The following is a 26,889-nucleotide window of genomic DNA, read 5'->3' as shown; positions in this document are numbered from 1 at the left end:
TTTTTTTTTTTTTTGAAATTCGACGCTTCTCTCCCCCGCCCCGCCGAAGGTATTTACCCGCGGCGCGCAGCGGCCAGCGCCGGCCCCGAGCTCTTGGGTAACGGCCCGGCCGCGTCTCCGGCGCGCGCTCCGGCCCCACCTCCTGGCGCCGAGGCGGGATGCGCCGTTTGGAGCGCGTCCCTGTCCCTTGCGAGGGCTTAGCAGCCCCGGGCCACGCTCTCGAGGATTCGCCCTTTCGCAAGCGGTCCTCGATTTCATTCAGGCAGCATCACGAACGGCTCTCGGCCCGGAGGCGGGCCCGAGCTGAGGAAGATCTCGCCCATTTTGTTTTCTTTTCTATACCTTTTCTGTTTATCAAGAAACAAAACGAAACTAACTCTTCCTCCTCCCAAAGCACACGACAATGCATTATTTTTCCAGCGGTGGGTTATGGACATGTTCAAACGTAGAGAAAGTTGAAAGAATTTTACAGTGGACGTTTTACCTTTAACTTTGGACTATTTTAACTTTCTATCATTAGAATTTTTACTATGCCTTATCACACGACACCTCTATCCATAAGTCCTTAGTTTTTTGATCCATTTCTAAGTAATACTGCATTTTTAAAAAAAGATTTTATTTATTTGACAAGAGAGAGACAGCCAGCGAGAGAGGGAACACAGCAGGGGGAGTACACAAGCAGGGGGAGTGGGAGAGGAAGAAGCAGGCTCTTAGTGGAGGAGCCTGATGTGGGGCTTGAACCCAGAATGCTGGAATCACACCCTGAGGTGAAGGCAGATGCTTAACCACTGTGCTACCACTGCGCTACCCAGGCACCCCATACTGCATTATTTTTTAAAACACCCTCCATCATACTCATGATGACAATTATAATATATTGAGCTCTTCAGTGCCCAGTACTGTTCTAAGCACATTAGGACATTGCAAGCTTTATCACATGGAATCTTCCAAAAGCACGCTGTAATTACACCCATTTTGCGGGAGGCAGGGGCTTGGAGATAGGGTTAAAACACTTGGTGAAGTGGCAGAGTTAATAGGTGACCACATGAGGCTGGTTTATATTTCTAAAATCACTTGCTTCTGATTTTGTGGATCAAGGCTGTTTGCGTCAGTCTCTCCAGAAAAATCTGGTTAATACAAAGATTCTCAGCTAAAGTTAGCGCTGGACAGGATTTCTGTTCCTCCTTCATCTGTTCCAACTGGTGCTTTGGAAGCATTGATAAAATCTGGGTGCTTGAGGGGATGGGGTTAACAATACTTTTTGTTAGCTTTGTTTTCTTAATGCAAGTCTGTGTGCATTTCGGGGTGCTTCAATGACCACTGTGACTTTAGTGAAAGAAGGGGTGGATTGTGGAGACAGGGAGATCCTAGTGTGAATCTGACTGCATTGAATCTCAGCCTTGTCACGTGGGGCTGATGACCTCAGTTTTCATAGCTTCAGTTTGCTCATCCATAACAAAGGGATATTAATGTCTACTCTCAGAGGACTAATGTTGGGGTTCAAGGAGATAGCCTGTGTCAAAGAGCTTGGTCCACAATGGGTTTCCAGGAAAGGTTATTTATTCTTCCCTCTGTTGGTGTTGGATTCTTTCCTATTTCTCTGCCACATCTTCTATTTCTACTTAGCATTATGGAGTCCCTGTGAGTTCTTGTCTTAAGATCCTTCGCTTCACCCAGTTCCACATATTGATCTCAGGGAAGCCGACATCTCCAGCTTTTGTGCCATTTGGACCTTCCACTTCCCTCACAGTATAGCCTCTGGTGTGCTTTCCTCCATCCCTCCTCTGCCATACATTCCCATGATCATACTCAGATCACTACCAGAAGCATCAAACTCTTGGAGTCACGTGATCCACTATTTCTTCTTTCTGCTTGCCAGCTCACTGGGACCAAACAGAATCTATACACTTTAAAATAATCTCTTCCATTTCTCTTACCCTATCCTCCCACCCCAGGTGGGAGGCGATATCATACAAATATCTACAGGATCAGACAGGTACCTTAAATAAGGACAATGTGCTGGGTGAACTGGAGAGCAGGTATTCTCTGAAGGGGCAGTCGCAAGCCAACTCTAGCTGATCATTGCTCTCCATAAGTAAGAGCCCGCTGTAGCCAGATACTCCAAATTCTAAAGAGAAAACCGAACTCTATTTTATTTATGGGAAACATTCTTCCTTCTCCTTCCACAAGGCTGTCTCAGCTATATTTGGATCCTCTGTACAAAATTTAGAATCAGTCTGCTAAGTTCCAGGAAATCATTTTTTGGATTTCAATTGGAATTGCATTGAATTTGAACAGAATTGCCATTTTATTTTGTTTATTTTATTTATTTTTTAAAAAACATTTTATTTATTTATTTGAAAGGGAGAGAGAGAACATAAGCAGAGGGAGCAGCAGGCAGAGGGAGAAGGAGAAGCAGGCTCCCTCCTTGCCAGGGAGTCCGATGTGGGGCTCGATCCCAGGACACTGAGATCATGACCTGAGCAGAAGGCAGACGCTTAACCAACGGAGCCAACCAGGCACCCCAGAATTGCCATTTTATAATACTAAATTGCTCCATCTATGACCTCTACGATATTTTATAGTTTTCTTCATAAGGGGCTTGCATAATTAAAAAAATATTCCAAGGTAAGATATGATTTGATTGCTATTGTAAATAATATGTTAGAAATTACATATTTGTTATTGGTATTTAAAGGGAACACAATTGGGGCACCTGGATGGCTCAGTCGGTTAAGCATCTGCCTTTGGCTCAGGTAACGATCCCAGGGTCCTGGGTTCACCCTGCATCCTGCATCTGGCTACCTGCTCAGCGGGGAGCCTGCTTCTCCCTCTCCCTCTGTCTGCCGCTCCCCCTGCTTGTGCTGTCTATCGTTCTCTCAAATAAATAAATAAAATCTTAAAAAAAACCCAGAGGACATATAATTGAATTTTGTGTAGTAGCAACAATGCTGACATCTTTTAAAATTTCCAGTGGTTTTTAGAATCACTTTGCTTTTCTGTGTTGACAGTTGTATTGTCTGAATAATGAAGGCTTTGCTCTTTCTGCTCAGATCTTACACTTTTTCTTGTCTTACCGCACTAGCCAGGACCTCTCACAAAACCAACATATTGTAGACTTTTTTGTTTTATCTCTGACTACAAAGAGATCTGTTTGTATTTTGAAAAGATTTGACTTGTGGTTTGGGTTCTGGCTCCATCTGAAATTTTAGGAACAACATCTCGTATCGTAAGGTTTGTTGGTATGTGTATGGCCATTCTTTCCATCAATTCCATTTTTCTCAGGTCAAGTTTTGAAGATCCAAGATTTCTGTATCCTCTTTTGGTTATTTTTGGCTTTATTTTTTGTTGATTATCACTGCCAGCAATTTTCCCTATGAGTTGGATAAAAGACTGAACATTTATATTTATTTCTTGGTGAATTTCTTTAAAAATTGTCAGTCATTCTCCTTAGCAGTGTTCTAGCCGTCAGACTGGCCTGTTGTGGAGATCACTGAACCAGGAGCTACAGGGGCCAGGCAGGTACCCTGTGAACAAATCAGTCCAGATGGGCACCAAGGCCATCTACATAGGGGAGCCTTGACTCATTTCTGGCAAATTATTGCCATGGAAGGATACCAGAATTGGTCAGTTTGCACCTCAGTCTAGGTTCTTATTGATAGACTTTTGGAATTGCACTTTTAAAAAATTTATTTATTTAAAAAATTTTTTTAAAGATTTTATTAACTTATTTGAGAGAGTGAGTGAGAGAGAGCACAAGCTGGGGGAGGGGCAGAGGGAGAGAGAGGAGCAGACTCCCCGGTGAGCAGGGAGCCCCATGTGGGACTCAATCCCAGGACCCTGGGATCATGATCTGAGCTGGAGGCAGGCGCTGAGCCGACTGTGCCACCCAGGCACCCTGCACTTTTTTTTTTTTTTAAATATTTTATTTATCTATTTTAAAGAGAGAGAGAGAGAAAGCAGGGGGAGGGGCAGAGGGGGACCGAGAGGAACAAGCAGACTCTGGAGCTAGGTGTGGAGGCTGACACAGGGCTCTATCACCACCCTGGGATCATGACCTGAGCTAAAACCAAGAGTCAGATGCTCAACCCACTGAGCCACCCAGACACCCCGGATTTGCACTTAAAAAAAAAAAAAAAAAAAGGCTAGTTTAGGAGACTGTGGAGAAGGAATTAATTTGAGATGGACCTTGAAAGAAGAAACAGGTTTTGGAGCACAAGAGAGAAAAAAATCCGTGGGCCAAAATTTGGCAGGCAGGTCTCTCTGTCCTGCAAGGTGGTGGTAGTCTGGGTGTGAGAGCAAAGGGAGGTGTGTGTATGTGTGGGTGGTGATAGTAAGCAGTATGATTCCAGATGCCCTTTGAAGGTATTGCTGACAGACTTGGATGTGGGATGAGAGGTGAATCAAAAGATGAATCAAGGGTGACTCTAGGAAGAGAGTTGCCATTTTGAGTTGGGGGAAAGAGGGAAAAGAGTTGCATGTTAGAGTGGCCTATTAGGCACCTAAGTAGAGATGTTGAGTAGTTGAATGTATGTGGCTGGAATTCAGTGGAGACGCTGGAGATATGAGTCTGGGAGGCATCCAGGTAGAGATGATATCTGAAATCACAAGACGGGAAGGGAACTTGAATGGAGTGTGAGTGCATAGAGGAAAAGAGAGGGTCTGAGCCCTGAGACACTCCAATAATAAAGGGAGAAGAGGAAGAACCAGCAAAGGAGAAGAGAAGGGGTCAGGAAGCCATTCAAGAGAGTGGTTTCCGGGGCACCTAGTTTAGAAAGTATTTCAAGGAGGGAGTGATCTGCTCTGTCAAATGCTGCAGATAGGCCACGTAAGATGAGGATGGAGATGTGACTGTGGTGTTTAGCAAAGTGGAGGGCACTGGTGGTATTGAGAAGGACAGTTTTAGTGGAGATGTAGAGAATGAAAGTCTGTTTGAAGAGGTGGAAAGGAATGGGCAACAGTAGGCAACCTCTCTAGGAGTTGTGCTGTAAAGTGAAGCAGAAATGGCAGGATAGCTAGATGCGAAGTGGTCACTTTTAAAGTTTTTTTTTTATTATTTTTATTATTTTTATTTAATTAATTTATTAACAATATTTTATTTATTTGACAGAGAACGCGCAAGCAGGGGGAACAGCAGACACAAGGAGAGGGAGAAGCAGGCTCCCTTCAGAGCAGGAAGCCCCATGGAGGATCAATCCCAGGACCCTGGGATCATGACCTGAGCCGAAGGCAGACGCTTAAGCAACTGAGCCACGCAGGCGCCCCTGGTCACTTTTTTTAATAGAAGAAATTAAAAAATGTGGTATACCAATGGGAATAATATAGAGAGGGTGATAGGAGAAAACGGGGATTGCTGGGGCGGTATCCTAGAGAAAAACGAAGAGGGTAGGATTGAGCGTACAGTTGTCGAAATCGGTCTTAACAGGCAGTTTACACAGTACAGGAGGGAGACAATTAGGTGGGTAAATGAGGTGATGTGAAAATGTGAGTTTACTGATCCCCACGATTTTCTTAGTGAAATAGGAAGCAAAGTCATTAGACAAGAGTAAGGATGGAGAAGAAAGTGATGGAGGTTTGATGGGAAGAGAAACATGACATAATTCTTTAAGATGATGGGTGGGGCCAGCTGAAGGATAGTATTTAAAGCCGCGTTGAGCAGGCTGTGGAGCTCCGTTTCTCCTTGAGAGATTAGTCCCTCTGGGCGCTCTGTAGTCTGCGTCCGTTTCCTTGGAGACGGGGATGAGGGACTGGTCTCGCTGGGAAGTTCCAGTGACCTAGGTTACCACGCGGTCTCCGGTGAGACCAGGAAGTCGGAGAAGCTGAATAATAAGTATCGCAAGAGGTCAGGGCTCCAAGAACTCACTACTCTTCTACCATTTTCCCCAATGGCGCGCGTCTTTCCGAAGTAGGTATAAGAAGAATCGAAGGGTGGTGGAGTGCGCATGCGTGCCCCCCTGCGCTCGGTCCCGGCCTGGGTGTCTTTTGACCCCGCCCTCTCCCCCCGCCCCCATGTCCCTAGCCCTGCCTCCCCTCGCGCTCTCCCAGCTCCCGCTCACTCGGGTTCCTAGTGAACTGTGGTCTCTGTGGAGACTGCACGCTTGTTTCACGTTTGCTGCTTACTGTCCCAGGGGTTGGGAATGATGGAAGTTCTTTCCCGCCCCATCTCTTTCCAGACCCAACCCATCTGGGATTCGCTCCGCAATCCACAACTTCCAGAGTCTGGTGAGTCCTGGAGGGCTAGGGAGGAGATGGGGACTTGCTGACCCTGGGTCTGCAGTCCTCTTGCCCCCATGGCCGTGACTGTTCCGGCTAATAGAATCTGGAGACCTGAATTCCAGGCCTAGCTGTGTCACACATTTGCTGTAGGACCCGGAGCCAAGCCCCCGAACCTGTTTTCGCATCACCTTATCAGGATGTGAGGGTGTATTAGACTGCTCTCTTACTCATCTCTGATTGCTCCTCTGGTTTCTTCTTGGGTCTTTTCCATGCCTTGTGTTTAAGAACCGTGTGCCACAGTTCTTAGCACATCACAGCCTGGATGTGCTTAGTAAATTATGGCTGGCTGATAAAACAAGTGATAGCTAACATTTATGGAGCACTTACCACATGCTTTACAAGTATCATCTCTTGGAATTCTCCCATCAATCTGTGGAGGTAGTTTTTATAATTAGATCTAGTTTACAGATGTGAAAATTGAGGCTCAGACCTCAAAAGTCACTTGCTCAAGGTCGTAGATATCTGTTAGGGGCGAAGCTGGGATTTGAATCCATCAGGCTGTGTGACTGATTGTGTTATTTCTGGTAGGATTATGTTCCATGGCAGCAGTCCAAGCAGAAAACCAAGTCACCTACTCTGCCTCCCATCCTACAAACCAGAGGCCACCAGAAGAGCAAAACGAAGACTTTGACTAGCGTCCTGCCAGGTGGGCAGAGGCACTTGAGGGCGAATATGGGGACTGGGGACAGGATAGAGTGTAGCCATTGGCCTTTAGTGACATTAGTTATATTAGAGGAAGTTAATTGCTGTGACAAACAATCCCCAGGTTTCAAGTATTAGAACAGAAGCTTATTTCTCATTTATGTCAAAATATATTTGTGGATCTGCAGGGGAGGAAGTAATCTTTTCCACATGATCATTCAGGATCCAGGCTCCTTCAACCTTGTGGCTCTGACAGTTTGTAAGGCTTTGAGCTTCTGCTAGATACTTCTGCATTCAGCTGGTAGAGAGGGAAGAGAGAAGGAGCAGGAGTATGGGTAATTTTGTGGGCAATTTTTTTTTTCAGGGCCTAGACTTGACATGACACGTATCACTCCTGCTCATATTCCAGTGGTCATAACTCAGTCATATGACCACCCTTAACCACAAGGGAAGATGGGAAATGTCCTGCTGTGGGTCCAAGAGGGAAAGAAAACAGGGTTTGGTCAGCTCCGGATAGTCTCTGTCACTTTGTTGTCATGCCATCCAGGGGAGTTCTCAGGCCCTTGGCTGAAGCAGACGCAGGTTCACATCCTGGCTGTGCCGTTTACTGTCTTGGAAAAGCCATTCATCTTTCTGAGCTTTAGTTTTCTCATTTGTAATATGAGGACCTGATAGGATTGTTGCAAGAATTAAATGTAGAGCATTGGTGCTCTCAACCTTATCAGACCCACTATTCCTTTTAATAACAAATATTTGTAATATTTCTTTAGTATCTGAAATAAACTTCATAGATAATGTATCCTACCTATGTATATAATTTAAAAACTTAATATAATGCCCGAAGTGTAAAGTACAGGAGAAGGAAAGTTACCTATTGTTGAATAACATATATTTCAGTATGTAAATGCCCAGGATGAGCTCTACCAGAAGACAGGTCAGAGTGGTCAGAAGCTTACCCACAGATGGAGTCATGGTGAATGTAACCATTGCAAATGCAGACTGACACATGGTGGGATATCAGGGACTCAAATATCCAGAGGGATGTTTCACGGTGGGCATGATTTCCAGAGTGGTGCCCATCTCTTGGTAGAGTTCTAAACAGAACAAAGTACAACCTTCCCTTGATTGTAGCTGCTTTCTTGGAAAATTTAACATTACTGTAAAACCCTGCAAAATATTCTTTGTGTTTATATGTGAAAGAGAGTCAGGTTCTGGGATCAGATCATTTATAAATAAGGTTTTTTACTACATCAGTATCTGTTGGGGCTTTGGAAAGTCATGCGGGACATAGGAGAATTCTGTGTTCCATGGGGCTGTCCTGTTCTAGGGGATATCTAGTGTCTCTGGCCCCCACCCCCAGGTGCCTGATGGGACCCCCAATACTTGAGAGAAGCACAAATCCTCCCTGCCAATGTATCTAAAACACCCCTGTCAAGAGTCTTTGATGTAAAGTGCTGAGCACAAGGCCCGGTGGTAGTGACAGAATTTTTGTCTTTGGCTCTAGACCCTATTCACACAGCATCTACAAGGAAACTTTTTCCTTTCCTTCACTGGGGTGGCAGTGAGGTATGTAACAGGTACAACCATGGTAAGAACAAGAGCAATTAACATATACCAAGCCTTTAGGTACTGTTCTAAGCACTTGACCCATATCGCTTCATTTCATCTTCTCAATAACCCTGTGGGGTGGTGCTGTTATTACCCCCTCCTCTTAGAGATGAGGTATGGGCAAGTGTAACTTTGAAGGTCACATAGGTAGGAGGGGGCAGAGCCAGGCTGTGACATTTGGCAGTTTGGCTCCAAGAGGAACAATCTTTTTTTTTTTTTTTTACATGAGTGAGGGGAGGGTCAGAGAGAGAGAGAGAGATTCTTTTTATTTTATTTTATTTATTTATTTATTTATTTATTTATTTATTTATGTGGGGGGGTGTAGAGAAAGAGAGAGTGAGCATGAGTTGGGGGAGGGGCAGAGGGAGAAGCAGACTCTTCGCTGATCAGGGAGCCCGATGCGGCACTCAGTCCCAGGACCCTGAGATCCTGGGCCAAAATCAGGAGTCGGACACTTAACCAGTTGAGCCACCCAGGCGCTCCTCCAGGATGCACACTCTGTTTTTTTTGTTTTGTTTTGTTTTTTGTTTTTTGTTTTTGAGAGAGAGAGAGCAGGAGGGGGGTTGGGGGCAAAGGGAGAGGGAGAGAGAGAAACTTTTTTTTTTATTATATTATGTTAGTCACCATACAGTACATCCCTGGTTTCTGATGTAAAGTTCGATGATTCATTAGTTGCGTATAACACCCAGTGCACCATGCAATACATGCCCTCCTTACTACCCATCACCAGCCTATCCCATTCCCCCACCCCCCTCCCCTCTGAAGCCCTCAGTTTGTTTCTTAGAGTCCATAGTGAGAGAGAGAATCTTAAGCAGGCTCCACACTCAGCATGGAGGCTGATTCAGGGCTCGATCCCATGACCCCGAGACCATGACCTGAGCCGAAATCAAGAGTTGGACGCTCAGCCCACTGAGCCACCCAGGTGCCCCTTCAGGATGCACAGTCTTAACCACATATCAGTGGGGAGAGTGTGGGTGCTGGAGAAACATAGACCTGAGCTGGTGTTCCGGTTTCCCTTCTTGCAATTCTATCGAGGTTACTTGTCACAGCCCCGTGTCTACAAGGATTCCTGCCTTTAGGCGAAGTGAAATCATCTGTGTAAATTATAATGACGAAAATAGCTACCGCTTGCTCAGGACTTATTTTGTGTCAGGCTCTGTTGTAGAGGCATCATTCATTCATTCATTCATGTATTCATTCAGCAGCATCCATTCGCTGAGCACCCATGTGCTGAGCATGGGGCTGGTTGTTGCTGACTCATGGTGAAGGAGACGGATTGGGTTTCTAGCTGTGTAGAGCTCATGGTCCCGACCTCAAACTGTAACTACACAAAACTTTAAATGCACTTGAGATAGATGAATAGAAGGATGTCATCGTTTCATTCATTCCTTATGACCTGGGAGATGTTCTCATCACTATTTTACAGATGGAGGAACTGAAGCTTAGATTGGTAACATGTCTTATGCAAAGTCATGTCCTTGAGGGCAGCTTTTGTGTATTAAAAGAGATAAATCAGGGGCGGCTGGGTGGCACAGCGGTTGAGCGTCTGCCTTCGGCTCAGCGCGTGATCCCGGCGTTCTGGGATCGAGCCCCACATCAGGCTCCTCCGCTGTGAGCCTGTTTCTTCCTCTCCCACTCCCCCTGCCTGTGATCCCTGTCTCGCTGGCTGTCTATCTCTGTCAAATAAATAAATAAAATCTTAAAAAAAAAAAAAGATAAATCAGCTGATTCCCCCGAGATGGAGTAGCCCCCTTCCTTCTCGGTCCTGCATTTGACAACAAAATAAAGCCCTAAACTAAACAACGCAGTGAGCATAAGAGGACACTGAAAACTGGACGTCATGCTACATCTTGACAGGGGACTGGCTGAAGTAGGATCCAGACCCTTATTTAAAACATCAAGGATACAATAAAAATCACTTGTCATACCAAGAATAAGGAAAATCACAACATGAGTGAGAAAAGACAGACACCAACATCGACATGAATCAGATAGAATGATTTGACTGTTTTTATTTATAGGTGACATCCCGTCTCTGTAGAGAATCTTAAGGAAGCTACTAAATTTAAGAGAAACTGGAATTAATGACTGAGTTCATCAGAGTTGCAGAGTACAAAAATTGATCACATTTTTAAAGCTTCTTTTATTTATTTATTTGTTTATTTAGAGAGTGTGAGCATGAGCTGGGGGAAGAGCAGAGGGAGAGGGAGAGAGAGAATCGCAGGCAGGCTTCACACACCCAGCGTGGAGCCCCATGCAGGGCTCGATCTCATGACTCTGAGATCATGACCTGAGCCAGAATCAGGAGTCAGATGCTTAACCAACTGAGCCACCCAGGTGCCCCAATCACATTTCTATGTACTAACAATGAATATGGGGAAACCAAAATTAAAAATCCTTTTGTAATCCAAAGAAAAATATTTTTTAAAGATTTCATTTGTTTTTTCAGGTAACCTCCACACCCAACTTGGGGCTCAAACTCACAACCCTGAGATCAAGAGCTGCACGCTCCACTGACCTAGCCAGCCAGGTGACCCCAAAAATGAAATATTTAGGTCTAAACTTAACAAAGGAAGTATAGGACCTATATGCTGAAAATCACGTAATGCTAATGAAGAAATCAAAGAAGACCTAAATAAAAGGGGAGGCATGCTATGTTCATGATTGGAGCACTCAGTGTAGTAAAGATGCCAGTTCTTCCCAATTTGATTTATATGTTTATTATAATTCCTGTCAAAATCCCAGCACGGTGTTTTGTAAACAGACAGGTTTATTCTAAAATTTATATAGAAAAGCAGGTCCCTGGAGTAGATAAACTATTTTGAAAAAGAAGAGTAATGTGGGAAGATTCACTTTACCTGATACTAAGTCATACTATTAAAGCCAAAGTAATCAAGATAGCACAGTATTGGCAGAGAGATAGACGGAGATCAATGGAGCAGGCTAGAGAAACCAGAAATAGAGCCACGCAAATATGCCCAGCTGATTTTTTTTAAAAAAAGGTTTTATTTATTTATTTGACAGAGAGACAGCAAGGGAACATAAGCAGGGGGAGTGGGAGAGGGAGAAGCACGCTTCCCCACTGAGCAGGAAGCCTGACAGGAGCCTCGATCCCACGACCTTGGACTCATGACCTGAGCCGAAGGCAGACGCTTAGTGACTGAGCCACCCAGGTGTCCCTGCCCAGCTGATTTTTGACAAGGGTGCAAAAACAGTTCAGTGGAGGAAAAGACAGCCTTTTCCACAAATGGTGCTGGAGCCATTGGACGTCCATGGGCAAGAAAAAGAACCTTGCCTTAAGTCCAAATGTAAATGTAAAATGAAATAAAAACTAAACATTAAATGTAAAACTGTAAAACTTTGAGAGAAAAACATAGGAGAAAAAAATCTTGGGGACCCAGGGCCAAGTGAAGAGCTCTTAGACTTTCTACCAACAGCTTGATCCATAAAAGAAAAATGAAATAAGTGGATAAGCTGGACCTCATCAAAATTAAACACTTGTTCTGTGAAAGACTCTGTGAAGAGAATGGAAAGACAAGCTACAGACCTGGAGAAAATACTTGCAAACCACCTCTGACAAAGGACTGCTATGCGGAACGTATCGAGAACGCTCAAAACTCAACAATTTCTTTTTTTTTTTTTATTTTATTTATTCAACAGAGATAGAGACAGCCAGCGAGAGAGGGAACACAAGCAGGGGGAGTGGGAGAGGAAGAAGCAGGCTCCCAGCGGAGGAGCCTGATGTGGGGCTCGATCCCATAATGCCGGGGTCACGCCCTGAGCCGAAGGCAGACGCTTAACCGCTGTGCCACCCAGGCGCCCCAAAACTCAACAATTTCTAACAATAGAATGGAAAAACAATTCGGTTAGGAAATGGGCCAAAGAGCGGCACCTGGGTGGCTCAGTTGGTTAAGGGTCCGGCTCTTGATTTGGGCTCAGGTCATGATCTCAGGGTCATGGGATGGAGGCCCGCGTTAGGCTCCGTGCTCAGTGCTGGGGCGGCTGGGGATTCTCTCCCTCTCCCTCTGCCTCTTCCTCCCACTTACTCATGCATGCTCTCTCTCTCTGAAATAAATAAGTAAATCTTAAAAAAAAAAAAATGAGCCAAACATATGAAGGGACATTTCCCTGAAGAGGATATCCAGATAGCACACGGAAAGATATTCAACATCATTATCCATTGAGGCTATGCAAATTAAGCCATAATGAGTTGTCACCACACACCTATCAGAATGGCTAAAGTGAAAAATGGTGAAAACACCAAATGCTGGCAAACAGGAGAAACTGGATCATGCATGCATTGCTGGCGGGAATGCAAAATAGTGCAGCCGCTCTGGAAAAAAGCATGGCAGTTTCCTTTTCTTTCTTGAGAGACACAGAGAAAGAGAGAGTGAATGAGAAGAGGGGGAAAGGGCAGAGGGACAGGGAGGGAGAGACTCCAAAGCAGACTCTAGGCCCAGCGCGGGAACCTGACCCAGGGCTCGATCTCATGACCCTGAGATCATGACCTGAGCTGAAATCAAGAGTCAGATGCTTCACCGACTGAGCCACCCAGGCGCCCCAGTATGGCAGATTCTTTTTTTTTTTTTTTAAAAGATTTTATTTATTTATTCGACAGGATAGAGACAGCCAGCGAGAGAGGGAACACAAGCAGGGGGAGTGGGAGAGGAAGAAGCAGGCTCCCAGCGGAGGAGCCTGATGTGGGGCTCGATCCCATAACGCCGGGATCACGCCCTGAGCCGAAGGCAGATGCCCAACCGCTGTGCCACCCAGGCGCCCCAGTATGGCAGATTCTAATGAAACTAACATGCAGTTCTCATCATCCTCCAACAGTTGCGCTCTTGGGCATTTATTCCAGTGAAATGAAAACTTATGGTCACACAAAAACCAGGGCATGAATGCTTCATAGCAGCCTTATTCGTAATACTCTCCAACTGGAAGCACTCCAGAGGTCTGTTAATGGTTAAATAAGCTGCGGTACATCGGTACCACGGAATACAATCCAGTAATAACAAGCAAAGAACGATTGATACAGTCAATAGCTTGGATGAATCCACAGAACTTTGCTGAGTGAAAAAAACCAATCTCAGAAGTTATATACTGTCTGATTCCATTTATATAGCATTCTGGGAATGACAAAATTCCAGAAATGAACAGATTAGTGATTGCCAGGGGTTCGGGACAAAGGTGGGGGGAGCATGGTAAGGGGAGGGAAGAGAGTGTGGCTATAAAAGGCAGCATGAGGGATGCTTGGGGTGATGGAAATGTTCGCTATCTTGTCCATCAGTATCATGATTCTGATATTGTAGTTGGTTTTGCAAAATGCTACCATTGGGAGAGACTGGGTTAAAGATACATAGGAGTTCTCTGTAGTCTTGCTTTTTTAATTTTTTTTAAAATTTAAAATCTAGTTAGTTAACATACAGTGCAATAATGTTTTCAGGAATAGAATTCAGTGATTCATCTCTGTATTATTTCTTTAAACTTCATGTACTTGAACTTGTCCCAAAATAATAAGTTTAATTAAAAAAAAGATAAATCAGGGCTACTACCACTAATGAAAATAAATAGTCATTATAAAAGCTTACAAATCTCCTTAAGTATTTAAATTCAAATTACTTATCTTATAATTTTTATGAACACTTCTAAGGGGAATTTTGGAACTTGGTTAATTAGGTTCCCCTAATCCCTTTGAGCCACATTTTAAAATTTAATACATTCATTTTTCATTTTCAAGTAGTTCACTTGTCTGATTAACAAAAACCATTGAGCATTTAAATAATTCTTGTACATCTCTGATAAATAAACTTCTAGACATGGGTAATCTATGTTCTCGTAAAAGTTTCGGTAATTTATACACATTTCATAAAAATGTCTTAAACCTTTATCTTAAAACAAATCTAAATCAAAATCTCATTTAAATTAGAACCACAAGATTAATCTATTAATCATTCCATCTTTTAAACAATACAATTAAATACCCGATATATACAGATAATTCATAACTGTAACACAGAATTAATCATCACTTCAATAGTTAATACTAAAACTTTCCCGGATTAGCTGTATAGATTCATTAAAGAAATCATATTTTCTGAAAAGTACTGTGTTGTACTTGGAGTGGGGATTTTGGTGGGCGTCGAGAACGTGGCCTCAGCATTTGAGATGATTTGGGCCATTTGTCTCAGGCTGGTGCCCGAGAGGAAGCAGGGGTTCTGAGAACATGCCCTCCGAATGCCTTATTCCGATCTGAACTCTTTCCATACAGTCCCTCTCTGGAAGGACCACAGCTTTTACAGGTGTTTCAGATAGCCAGTGGGAGTTTTGCACAGCTCCTGTGCCTTTGTGCGGGGCTGCGGTCCTGATGTCAAGCCTAAGGTCATCAGTAATGACAGTGACAATGAGGATGGCATACTCAGCGCTGAGTATGTGTCAGGCACTATTCCAAACATTTGAAGGTATAGTGACATCTTATTTAATCTTTGGGACAACCCTATGAGGTAGGCATGATGATGACTCCTGTTTTATAGGTGGGAGAAACCGAGGGGCGGAGGGGTCAGGTGACCTGCCCAAGCTCACATGGCTAGTAGAAAGCGGAGCCTGGAGTCGAACCCAGGCTGTCTGGCTCATTAGTTCTTGCCCTTAACCCCTGCCCCAACTGACCTCGCTACCGGCCAGGCTGGTGGGAGAGACTGTGGGCACCTGGCCATCTCCTGTTCCTTCTCCTCTCCTCCCCTCTGTCCATACCCACGGTCACGTGGAAGTCCCCTGCACACAGTGGGGCCTGGGAGCTTCTTGATAGATGTGAGTCCCATGCTCTGTCTCACTGTCACGTGTTATAAGGTCAAGAGTGGGTGGGGCTGGCGCCTGGACCATCTCCTGGATGGTGCATTCCCTGAGACCCGCCGCCAGGCCTGCCTGTACCCTCACTCCCTCTCTGCTCTTTCCCATGCCCTAGGGTTGCATTCCAAGCCCACCACGTTGATGACAAGCCAGCTGAGGAATCCACAAGAAAAGCACAGAGGGAGGTTGGACTCTGGGAAGACACAGGCCAAAATCCGGCTATTGAAGGTATAAGCATCCTCCCCACAGGCACCGGGGCCTGGGCTAGGGACAGCGGGGCAGGGGTACGGTGATAGCAAACATGCACTGAACACTTCGCGGGTGCCGGGGTTGACTCATTTCCTTCTCAGCAGTGCCATGGGCATTATCATCACCCCCGTTTTACAGATGGAAAACTGAGGTGCAGGGAGATCAAGGACTTGTACAGGTCGCATGGCTAGAAAAACGGCAGTACCAGGGATCAAAGCCGGTTAAGCTAGGTGTTTGCCTTAGTGTTGAAGACCAGGAAAATGATCAGAATCACTTTTCTGTTTCACTGCATTATGAATCCAATCTGGTGGCTTGTTCATTTAGAAATTTCCAGTAAATTAACCCTTCATGGAATACAGTGGACCGCAAAGCAAAGCTCAGAAGCTCACTATTACATTTTTCGCGTCGTCTCATACAGCTGTAGATAATTAGTGTTCCCACCATCTCTTGCTTTTTTTTTATAGCTTCTGAACGATGTTTTGAAGTATTTGAAATGACTAAAGGAGGAGGAGTCTTTTGTAGAAAGTAGAATACTAAATACTCTAAATGCTACAAAATACTGGAGAAGAATTCATACTTTTTTCAAGAAAGTCTTTAAGAGCTCCGTGAACAACGACTACTATATAAAGAAATAGGGAAGAATGTATTTGCTTTGAAACCTTTTCTTCCCTTTCACCTTCAATTTTGCAGAACGGTTCAGAGGCAGCCCAGTGTTCTTAAAGGAGGAACTCCTATTTCTGACGTTATTTTTATCCTGACTTTAAAACTTGGACAATTTGGCTCTGAATCCTGGGGTCCCAACCAATGTTGTCTCTTGTGATTATTCATTCATTTAGTCGATTTATTGAATGCCTGCTATGTGCCAGGCCCTGTTCTAAGTGCAAGGATTCACCAGTGATGTGGCCTCTGACCTTAGGGAGCTCACATTCGACTTTGGGAGACAGACAATAAATAAGACAAATAAGTATATAATATGTGCCCTGATGTTAAGAGCAATGAAGAAGTGTAAAGGTAATGTTAGGGGCTGGAGAGGCACAGAGGAAGAGTGGCCATGACCGTTTCAGACAGGGTGGTCAGAGAAGGCTGCTCAAGTGGTGACATTTGAGGGAGGAATGTTCCAGACAGAGCAACAGTAAGTACAAAGCTCCTGAGGTTGGTGTGGCTAGAGCAGGAGATGAGGCAAGCTGGTGGGTGTGAGGGTGTGGGTGGTGACTTGTTTGCACCTCTGTAGTCCGTAATTAGGCTTTGTGTTTCTATGCTGAGTAAGACAGGAAGACCCTGGAGGATTCTGAGTAGACCAGGGATGTGATATGACCTAGGTTTTCACAGGAGTCCTTGGGCTGCTGTGGCTGGTGTGTGGAGAGTGGACCATGGAGACAGGGGGAAACAGGAAGGGGCAGAAATTGCTCAGTTGGTTTGCTCTTGGAGTTGGAACAGGATCCTGACTCTAATTGGTCTCAGGACAATTATTTGTTCAATCTACAACTCTTGAGAGCGCCTACTATGTGCTGGGCACTATGCCAGGTGTTGGGGACACAGCTGTGAGCATGGCACTCAGAATCTGTGCTCTTATGGGGCTTACACTGTAGTGGGGAGACCTATAATAAATGAATTAAAAAAACCCAAAGAATAGCTACTCATGAGTTTATTTAGCTCATACTTACGGAGCTCCAGGCACTGTCTTATGTGATGTGTCCTACAGCCAGTGCCCCTGCCCTCCTCTGTGCCATTCTACTGGGGGAGGCAGATAAGAAATCAGAAAAACAAGAAGGTAATAAGAAAAACATATAATAACAAATGGGGTGAAGGGTCAGGAAGGAAACAAAGTAGGGTTTCTGCACTGAATCTGGTGGTCAGGGAGGATCCATTTCTAGAGCAGAGGTCCTGGATTCTACAGTTTCTCCACATCCCCTGGGAATGGGGTGTGTGCTAAGCATACACATTCCTGGTGCCAACCCCCAGCGATGCTGGCGCGTGGGCTTCTGGGAAAGGAGCTGAGAAGAGTGCCAAGTGAGGTAGTGCGTGTGAAGTGCTGAGCAGAGTTTTGGGCCCATAATAAACACTCTGTACGTTCGCACTTTTACTGTTATTATTACATGGGGAATGTGGGAGCTGAGGGCCAGGAAAGGGTAGCTTCTAGCGAAGGACAGAGATATAAGGAAGAAGAGGAATGAAGAAGGGAGCGCGCAGGTAGGGCAGAGCCGGAGGGCCGGAGCCGGTGGGGACAGTTATCAGCTCCGGTTCCTGCGTGCGCACTGAGGGTGCCAGGGACCGCCACTCAGTGGCTTGATTGTGAACATTACCTCATTTGTTTTCCCCAGCAGCTCTCCAAAGCGAGTGTTGGCTTCCTCACCTTTAGGATGAGTAGAGCCGGGTGCCGGGGGGGTTAGCTCGTGTGCCCAGGTTCCCTGAGGGAGGAAGTGGCAGAGCTGGTATTTGAACCAAGTGGGTCTGGGGCTAACATCCAAATTTGAATCCGCTATGAGGCTCAACCATGCCTTGCGCTTTAAGCCCGTTTGCTTCCTTGTCTTGGGGTGGTGGGAAGACGGACATCGGGAGTCAGAAGGCTGGCTTCCTGGTTCCGGTGCCATGACTTTCTGGCTGTGTGACTTTAGGCCAGTCACTTAACCTGTGTGAGCCTCCATTTATCAATAAAATAAGAGTCAGTAAACATAGGGCCTCTGGATGAACCAATACCACGTACCATGTGCCGAGTAAGGCCCAGTGCCCGACACATAGTAGGCCCTCAACAATTCTTGTTGTTGTTATTGTAGATTTTATGTACCTGCTGGAGAGGCCCTTAGCAAGCCCCTTACCCTCTCAGCCCCTCCTTGTTTCCGCCGGGGCGATGTGTGAAAGGAGAGAGTACTCGTTCAGCTCAGCTGTCTGATCACCCACTTGGCTTCCCTGCTTCTCCAGACATGGCCCATCACCTCCGCCCCTTTCTTACCTACCTGGGGTGTTTCCTATTTTTATTGTTACTACTATATTTTATTGATTCTAAGAAGCCAGTGATAATCAGGTGCAGCCTTATTTCCCACGAACAAATTTTGTCAATTAGATTGTGATATGCCATCCGTTGTAAGAGGCGTCCACCCCCGAGATGTAAAATTCGGGGAAAATGGGCGTTTCAGAATGGATTAAAGAGTTCTGGGGCTCTGACCCGCAGACAATGGGGCCGCATTTACCAGTCGAGACCACAAGGGGGCGTGCGTGCGGCGGGAGGGAAGTGGTCCCCGGGCTCCGGGAGGCTCCGGGCGCCCCTCGCAGCACCGCCTCCCATCCTTGCCCTCCCCTCCGCCTGCAGACGTTGCTCAGGAACCGGCGAACCACACTCCAGGAGCTCTGCAGCCATGAGGTCTTCCTCACCAAACTCAACGGGGAGCTGATCAAGGCCATCCAGGACATGGAGGACAGCTCGGCCCTGAAAGTGCGCACGATGCTGCAGCAGCAGGACATCCTTGAGGTGACGTCCAATCGCCCCCTCCCCAACCTTGGTCTCCGCCCCCTGCACCTCGGTCCTGCCCACGGCGCCGCCCCCTTGAGCCCTCGGACGCCCTCTCCTGGCCTCTCCCGCCGGTTGCAAAGCTGCTCTCTGGAGCTGCGTCTCTCCCACACTTCGCTCCACCTGGCTGGGCTTTGGAACAAGGAGATGGGGGCTCATCCCAACGCCAGCATTTATTAGCTGGGCGACTTCGGGTTAAGCTCTGAGCTCTGTAAAATGGAGCACAAAGCACCCACCGCAAAGGGGGTGTTGTACTTGGCACACAGTGGGTGTAGCTGCCACCACCGCCACCGTCCGTACCCACGGTGCTCTAGAGGTCCACATAATCCTTATGACATTATGGCATTATTCTCTTTATTTTACATAAGAGAAAATGGAAACAGGCAGGCTGGGTGACTTGCTCAAGGTCACCCTCAAGCTCACTCACCTAGCAGGGGTCGGACCTGGGGGACCCAGGACTTGAACACGGGCCGTCTGGCACCAGGATCTGGCTTCCTTCCACCGGGCTATGATTGCCACCCTCAGCCAGGGGTGGTTCTTGTGGTCTACGGATGGAGCCACGGGTGGAGCCACTCTTCCGAGAACCCAGGGGGCATCCTCTGCCTCCTCTGGGAGAGGCTTGGGAAAGCCACCAGAGGAGGGGACCCAGGGGTTCGGGCTGGAGGAGAGTCCGAGGAAATGGTTTCATGGAGCCGTAATGCCCTCTGGCTGCGGTCTGCACAGGCAGAAGAGGGACTGAGCTCACTGGAGCCTGTGAGATGAAGAGAAAGCTCGGTCTTGGGGACTTAGTCTGCTCAGGCGGCCATCACGAAGCACCATAGACCAGGCGGCTTACACAGAGCAGTTTACCTCTCGTAGTTCTGGAGGCTGGAAGTCCAGAACCAAGGCGCCAGCAGGGTTGTTGTCTGGTGAGGCCCTTCTCCTTGGGGTGCAGATGACTGCCTTCTTTCTGGGTCCTTACACGGCCTTTCCTCTGAGCTCACACGGAGAGAGCTCTGGAGTCTCTTCCTCTTCTTATAAGTACACTACTCTTACTGGATCCCGCACCTTTTTGACCTTGTTTAACCTTAATTACCTCCTAAAAGGCCCTGTCTGCACATACAGCCATACTGGGGGTTAGGGCTTCAACATATGAATTTGGGGGGGTACACAATTCAGTCTACAACACAGGCCAAGGACGGCGGAGTCATTCAGCCCAAGGGAACGTAGTAGAATATTCTCCAAATTTAGACAAAATCATTGTTGATCTTCTGGCATTGATCTATTAATATATTTTTTGTTCATCCTGAATGCTTCCTGTGGGTCCTTGGGAAACAGTGATGGGTGGGACACTGTCTACATTAAGCTCTCATTCTAGTGGGGTCACAGGCAGTTAGAAAGCCATTTGTGTGTACTGCCATGGGGCCGGGGGATCTGGGGAGCGGAGAGGGGCCTCTCACCCAGACATAGGAGGGTCAGGAAGGCTTCCTGGAGGAAGTGATGCTTGGGTTGAAACCTGCAGAAGTTGGTGTTAACTGGTAGAGAGCAGGAGAGTGTTACAGGCAGAGGAAATGGGTGCAGAAGGCCATGGAAAGAGGGAGCGTAGGCAGCTCGAGGAGCCACATGTTGGTCTAGGCCAGCTCAGGTAGGGCCTTGTCAGTCACGGTAAGGAGTTTGGACCTTATTTACAGGGCGGAGGGGAGCCCCTGGAAAGTTTTGAATAGGAGAGGGATGAGGTCAGGTTTTTTTTAATTTTTTTATTTTTGAAGAAAGATCATCCTGACTGCGGCACAGACCAAAGATCAGAGGAGGACTAGTTAGGGGTAGCTGCAGGAGACGAAGAAAACTTGAATAAGGCAGTGGCAGTGGGGGTGAAGAGAAGGACATGGCTTTGAGGGCTATTGGGGGTTAAATCCTTTGCACTTGGTGACATTTCGAAGGAGGGCAGAGTGGGACCACTGCCTGGGTTTGGGCCAGTGTCTGGGTGTGTGGTAGGGCCACCCGCTGGGGTGGGTGGTAGGAGAGGGCCCAGTTTGGAGCGGCTGGGCCAGCCTCCGGTCAGGTAGCTGGGTCTGGGAGTGGGTTTGGCTCTGGGAACTCCTCTGAGGAAGTGCCGAGTCCCCCGAGAGCCCATGCTTCAGCCCCGCCGGGACAGGTTGCGGGGCGAGCTGACCCTGCCACTCCCACAGACGGTCAGGGACATCTTGGAGCACTTGAACGAGAAGAAGCTGCAGGAGCTCAAGCGTGAACTCGAGGAGTGGGAGGAGAAGGAGGAGTCCAAGATGAAGTGTAAGAATCCCTGGCGTGAATTCCTTGATTCCCCTCCCTGGCTTCGGCCAGGTCAGCAGGGCATTCATCTCGCACCTACCTTTTGGAAACCAGTAGGCCCAGCATCTCGCCTCGTAGGCAGATGGAATTGCTAAGATGCAGAGCCAATAGCTTACTTCTTGAGCACTGAGCACTTCCAGGCCCCCGAGGCTTCATTTATATGGGCACGCTCTCAGTCATGGCAACTCCCCGTGAGGCCGCGACTATTCGCCCATTTTACAGATGAGGAAGCTGAAGCTGAAGGAAGCGCGGTAGCCTGCCGCAGGTCATAAAGGCTGGGAGCCTGCCTCTGCTTCCTGCCACTGTCTTTCTGGGAGTCAGGGGCTTGGCCAGGTCCCAGGTCTTCTGGCGTGCTTTCTCTCCCTGGAGCAGACTGGAAACCTTCCGCGGGGAGGGTGGTGTGTCAGCCCACCTCAGAGCCTGGGGCCAGCGCCTGTGGAGGGCATCAATACAGACTTTGTCTTCATGGTCGTTTCCCAGGAGTCCGTGTTGCCCCGTCTCCCTGGGCTCATTGCCTTGGGAGTACGTGCGTGAGGGGACTGAGGTCCAGGGAGGGACAGTCTGGCGAGGTCCACCCCGTAAGTCGGCGGCCGAGCTGGGACTCATCTAGGGATCTGGCCCTGGTTCAGTGTCTCTTTCCTACCGAGTGCTGCCTCGTCTCCCGCGGGGGTAGAAGACTCTAGGGACTTGGCCCTGTGTGAGCTTGCTTCAGCCAGACGCCAGTCCATTGGCCAAGGAGAGCTTTGCCTCCCTGATCTCCTGGGAGGGGTCCTTGAGGGAGGATCCTGCCTCCTGTCCCTCCTGACCTCTCCAGACCTGGCGCAGCAGGTGGACCGGCTGAACGCCAAGATCGAGAAGACCTACAAGGAAGTGAGCTTCCTGAGCTCGTACATGGACCATGAGTATCCCGTCAGGTCGGTCCAGATTGCCAGCCTTGTGCGCCAGCTGCAGCAGCTAAAGGACAGCCAGCAGGTAGGTGAGCCCTTGACCCTCCCCGCTGGACCATGCCGGAGACAGGGCTGGTGGCCAACACGCTCCTGCTGGCCCCTAGGATGAGCTGGATGACCTCAGTGAGATGCGCACAGTGGTCCTGCGGTCTTTGTCGAATCAGATCCAGAAGAAGAAGGAAAAGTTCCTGAAAGCTCTGGTGGTGGTGAGTGGCCAGCTGCCACGGTGGGTGTCCAGGTCGTGCCCCGGCCCCGCGTCCTTCCCCGTCCTCTGCCTCCGGGCCCCCTGCGCCCCCCCAGTGGTCTCCACGAGGCACGGCTGCCCAGGAAGAGGCGTTTGGGGGCCAGAGCTTTTTTTCCTCCGCAGAAAAGCCAGCAGCCCCGTCAGGAGGCTCTTCTGCGGAAGATGCAGGATAGCCGGGACGTGCTGAAGTGCACGGACAGGTTCAGAGAAGTGAGTGGGCACGGAAGGGGACGGCCCCTCTGTGAGGGAGCAGAGGGGTGGGCGTGCCCCAGGACCTGCGGGAGGCAGGCTTGTCCTGATCTGGCATTCAGGAGGCCTTCAGCTCTGGTGTTGGCCTCCTCCTAGCTAGTGCTGTTACTCTCCCTTGTCATTCATCCGAGAAGGAGGTTAGTGCGGGCCCCAGCCGTGCCTCCTTGACCAGCACCACCGGTGATGGCCCGTTAGCAGCATCACCAAGGGTCGCCTACCCACCCATCATTTTACTGTCATTACCACCTCCTATCCTCACCGCTTAATTCTCGCCACTGACCATCACTTGTTAGCCGTGTTAATGAACTTCACCGTCACCCCCTCTCGCATCCATTTTCATTATCATCCTCCATCCACTGTCAGTGTGAGTGGCCTTCACTGGCCCTGCCAGCCCCCATTCATTCTCAACATCCCCATCATCAGGTACTGCCCCCCTTTGCCACCTGTCTCCATGCTCCACGATCTCCGCGCCATGTTCGGTACCATCAGACGTTGGCCCTAACTTGCAAGCTGCCCTCTGGAGCCCAGGAGGCCCCTAGGACCAAGCTGTGCCATCTCCCTAGATGGCCTTCCTCCTCGTCTGGGTTGCCCTGTTCTCCCTTCTGTTGGGGGACGTTGGGCTCCTCACTATCCCCTGCTGTGCTGCTCCCCTCAGTTTATCAACCAGTTTGAGGAGGAAATACCCATATTGAAGGCCGAGGTGGAGCAGCTCCGGGTCCAGGTCCAGGAGCCCCGAGAGATCATATTTGCGGACGTTCTGCTTCGGAGACCCAAGTATGTGATCTTTTTTGTAGCTGCTTCTTAAACTCGGCATGCTGTGCCCTTGAAGAGGCTCTCTGTTGCCAGGGAAGGCAGCCCGGTGAAGAAGACAGAACCCCGGGTGGGGGGGGGGGCAGGGAGACCTGGGTCTCGCCTCGGCTCTGCTGCTGACCATGTGGCAGACGTGACCTTTCCCGTCTCTGGGCCTTCGTGTCCCATTAGTACCCAGGAGGCTGAATTACATAATCTTTCTGGACTCTTCTGGTTCCCAGATTCCATGTTTCCACCAAGTGGGTGTACCCTAAGCCTCTGGTTGTTCAGGAAGATGGACTTGAATGGGGTGCTTGGCTGTAGGGAAGAATGGCCTGGAAGACACTCTGTGAGGAGAGAAGGATGTCTTCTGTGCCTGGCAGACTCCTGGGCCCCAAACGAAGAACTTCCTTCCAAAGCCAGTTCTCCGCCTGACTTTCTTGGGTCAGGCTCTTTGTGGCAGAACTTGGGGAACCCACGAGGCCAGGCCTCTCCGTGATGGCACACGGGACCTGGGGCACCTCAGTGCAGGCCCCTCGGTAGACGGTTGACCTCAGAAGACAGATACTGGCTAGAGATGGAAATTTGGGCATTGTCCGTATAGCGATGCTTTTTCTTTTTACTGTCATTATGGAGACTTTCAGATACACAGACAGTAGAATATTTTGGTGAATACTCAGTTGCCCGTGTAGCTAGGAGTTGTTACATTTTTGCCATATTGGCTTCATCTTCGTTCCTTCGCTCTTTCTTGGGAAGTCCTGGAAGTTGCAGGCGTCCTGACATTTCGTGCCTAGATAGCTCAGTGTGCGTCAGGAGAGCGTGGAATCCACGAGAGTGGATGAGAGAATTGGGACAAGGTGGAGAGAGCATGTAATCCTGTGGCGCCCTCGGCATGCTGGTCCCTGCGACGGGGGCTATACTGCAGACGGGAACCCTTGCTCTCGCTCCTTGTGCGGAAAGAAGGACACCTGTCAGTTACTGAGCACTTCCTCCCCGTCAGCACAGGCTCCCTTAGTCCGCCTGCCAAAGATCGAGGTTGGAATTATTACCCCATGTGAGCAGTGAGGAAACTGAGGCTGCTCTGGGCTCTGGCACACAGTGAGTGCTTGTTTCACGCGTGCCAGCCGAGGGAGGGGGCTCTGAGGGAAGTCGTACGCTCCTGGTGACACACAGCCAGTGTCCCAGCCGGCCATTCTGACCGCGAAGAGAGCGCTGGTCGTGAGAGGCCCCGGCATTTCAGAGCTGGGTTCCTGCTCCCTCTTGACCTCAGACCTCTGGAGGGGAATGTTACTCATGCCAAACCCATCCCTTTCTCATTTTGGGTGTGTGCCTGTGTGCGCGCACACCCACGTGCACGCTTGGGCTGCAGTCACAAGTGTTTTGGGGTGGGGCTCCCCAGCTGAGTGGCAGTGTTCTGAAGAGCAGGGCTCTCCGGAGGGCGTGCTCCCCCACTCTGCAACTCTGGCGCCCCTGCTTGGCTTCTCATACCCTCTTTGCTCTTCCCTACCAGGTGCACCCCAGACATGGACGTCATCCTCAACATCCCCGTGGAAGAGGTGCTCCCCTTCTAGATGTTGGGGCCAGGGGCCAGCCTTCCTCTCTGCTCTTTTCCCCACACCTGGAGCCTTCAGTCGTCTTCTTCGATGACGGTGCCCACTCAGAGCCCCTCCCCTCCCTCCTTCCCTCCCTCCCTTCCTCCCTTCCTTTCTTCCTTCCTTCCTCTCTCTCTCCCTCCACCCTTCCTCCCTCTCTCCCTCTCCCCTTCCTCTTTTCTTTCTGGTTGGTGTGGCTGCTTGGGCCAGGTGGGCATTCCCAGTCAAGTCTGCCGTTCCTTTTTACCAATAAAGCTGGATTTGCATTTGCTCTTTTGCTTGGAGATTTCTAGTTAGGCCTTGAGAAGATGTGGTAGGAATGGACTTTGTCTTAAGATAAGGGGCGGATAGGGCGCCTGGGTGGCTCAGTCCGTTAAACTTCTGCCTTCGTCTCAGGTTATGATCCCAGAGTCCTGGGATGGAGTCCTGCATTGCGCTCCCTGCTCCATCGGGAGCCTGCTTCTTCCTCTGCTTGTGCCTCCCCCCCCCAGTCTCTCATGAATAAATAAAATCTTAAAAAAAACCAAAGATAAGGGTGGGTAACTGCGCTGACTGTATCTGGGGCACAGAACTTCTCAAGAAGTGCTGAGAGAGCCCCTCTCTGAACGGGCTCTGGGCTGCGTGTCCCCGGCGCCGTGGGAGCCCAGCTTCCCTCCTGAGGGTGCTTGGTGCTGTTGAGGCCAGTGCCAGGGCAGAGGGCAGACTCCCCGAGTTGATGCCCTGGGAACTTGCCGGGATTTCCTCGCTGATGGCCATCTGTCTTCTGGTCCGGCTGTCTGTCTGTCCAGTGCCTTTCCCCCAGCTGGGCGTGGGTGTGAACACACACTCGTACTCAGGTGCAGAGTTGGGCACGGCCCCCACCATGTGTTCCTCTGCGCTGGACTTGGAGATGTGCTGCCGCCTGGAACCCCCCCCCCCTTCAAGCAAGGACTGTTGCTCCAGTTACTGGGGGTGCGTGGGCACGTACCCTTCGGCCGTCAGACCCTTCAGGGTTTGCCTTGGCTGCAGAGAGCCGCCTCATCCAAGGTCAGCCCCCTCCCCGCATCCGATGACTGCTCCGTGGGCAAATACCAGAGGCCCAGCCACGTTGGCCTCCCTCGGGACGACTCCGAAGGCCTGTTTGGGCCCCGCACTCCCTGTAGGGTCAGCCGAAGCTGTCCCTGGGCCTGCATGACGGCCGACTTCTCCCTCTGCCCGGTCCTGCCTGCTTCTCCCTTTCTCAGTTGGTCCCCCGGTGCCGCGTCATCCACACCCTGCTGCGGTTGGCCTCAGAGCGGCTTCCCCGGCCCCAGGCCGCTGCGGCTCCTCAGACCCTCTGGCTGCCCACCGATCCTCCTGTGTGCGGACAGACTTACAGGTCACAGAACAGCGGACCAGACTGTCCTAAACGGTAAAGGGCTCAGGGAAGTACGTGTTCTGGGCGAGGCGAGACTTCATCCAGAAATCAGGTGACGGCACCGAGGACCCAGTTTGTGTTTCTCTACTTCGTTCTGCAAGGTGTTTTCCTCCTGAGGCTGGCACTACGGCTCCCAGCGTCTCCTGGGGGGTTGCGATTCCTTGTTCACGTCCTGCTGGGACAGAGTGTCTTCGTCCCAGAATTTTCAGCTGAAGTCTTCATATTCACTGTGCCTGGCCTGG

General features: G+C 49.0%; 1 protein-coding gene across 1 annotated transcript; it reads left to right on the top strand.

Annotated features, from left to right (window-relative positions):
- On the top strand, positions 1-25,522 carry CUNH20orf96 (chromosome unknown C20orf96 homolog). Its single transcript, XM_048222355.2, has 11 exons — positions 1-5,905; positions 6,174-6,222; positions 6,805-6,922; positions 15,485-15,597; positions 18,926-19,084; positions 21,292-21,391; positions 22,245-22,402; positions 22,482-22,583; positions 22,745-22,831; positions 23,526-23,644; positions 25,170-25,522. Exons 1-11 carry the CDS (start codon positions 5,886-5,888, stop codon positions 25,228-25,230), a joined length of 1,086 nt encoding a protein of 361 aa, XP_048078312.1. The 5' UTR covers positions 1-5,885; the 3' UTR covers positions 25,231-25,522.
- The last annotated feature ends 1,367 nt before the right edge of the window (positions 25,523-26,889 follow it).

The sequence above is a fragment of the Ursus arctos genome, unplaced genomic scaffold (genome assembly GCF_023065955.2).
Source record: "Ursus arctos isolate Adak ecotype North America unplaced genomic scaffold, UrsArc2.0 scaffold_16, whole genome shotgun sequence".
NCBI classification, from domain to species: Eukaryota; Metazoa; Chordata; class Mammalia; order Carnivora; family Ursidae; genus Ursus; species Ursus arctos.
This window is presented reverse-complemented; position numbering and strand designations above follow the sequence as displayed.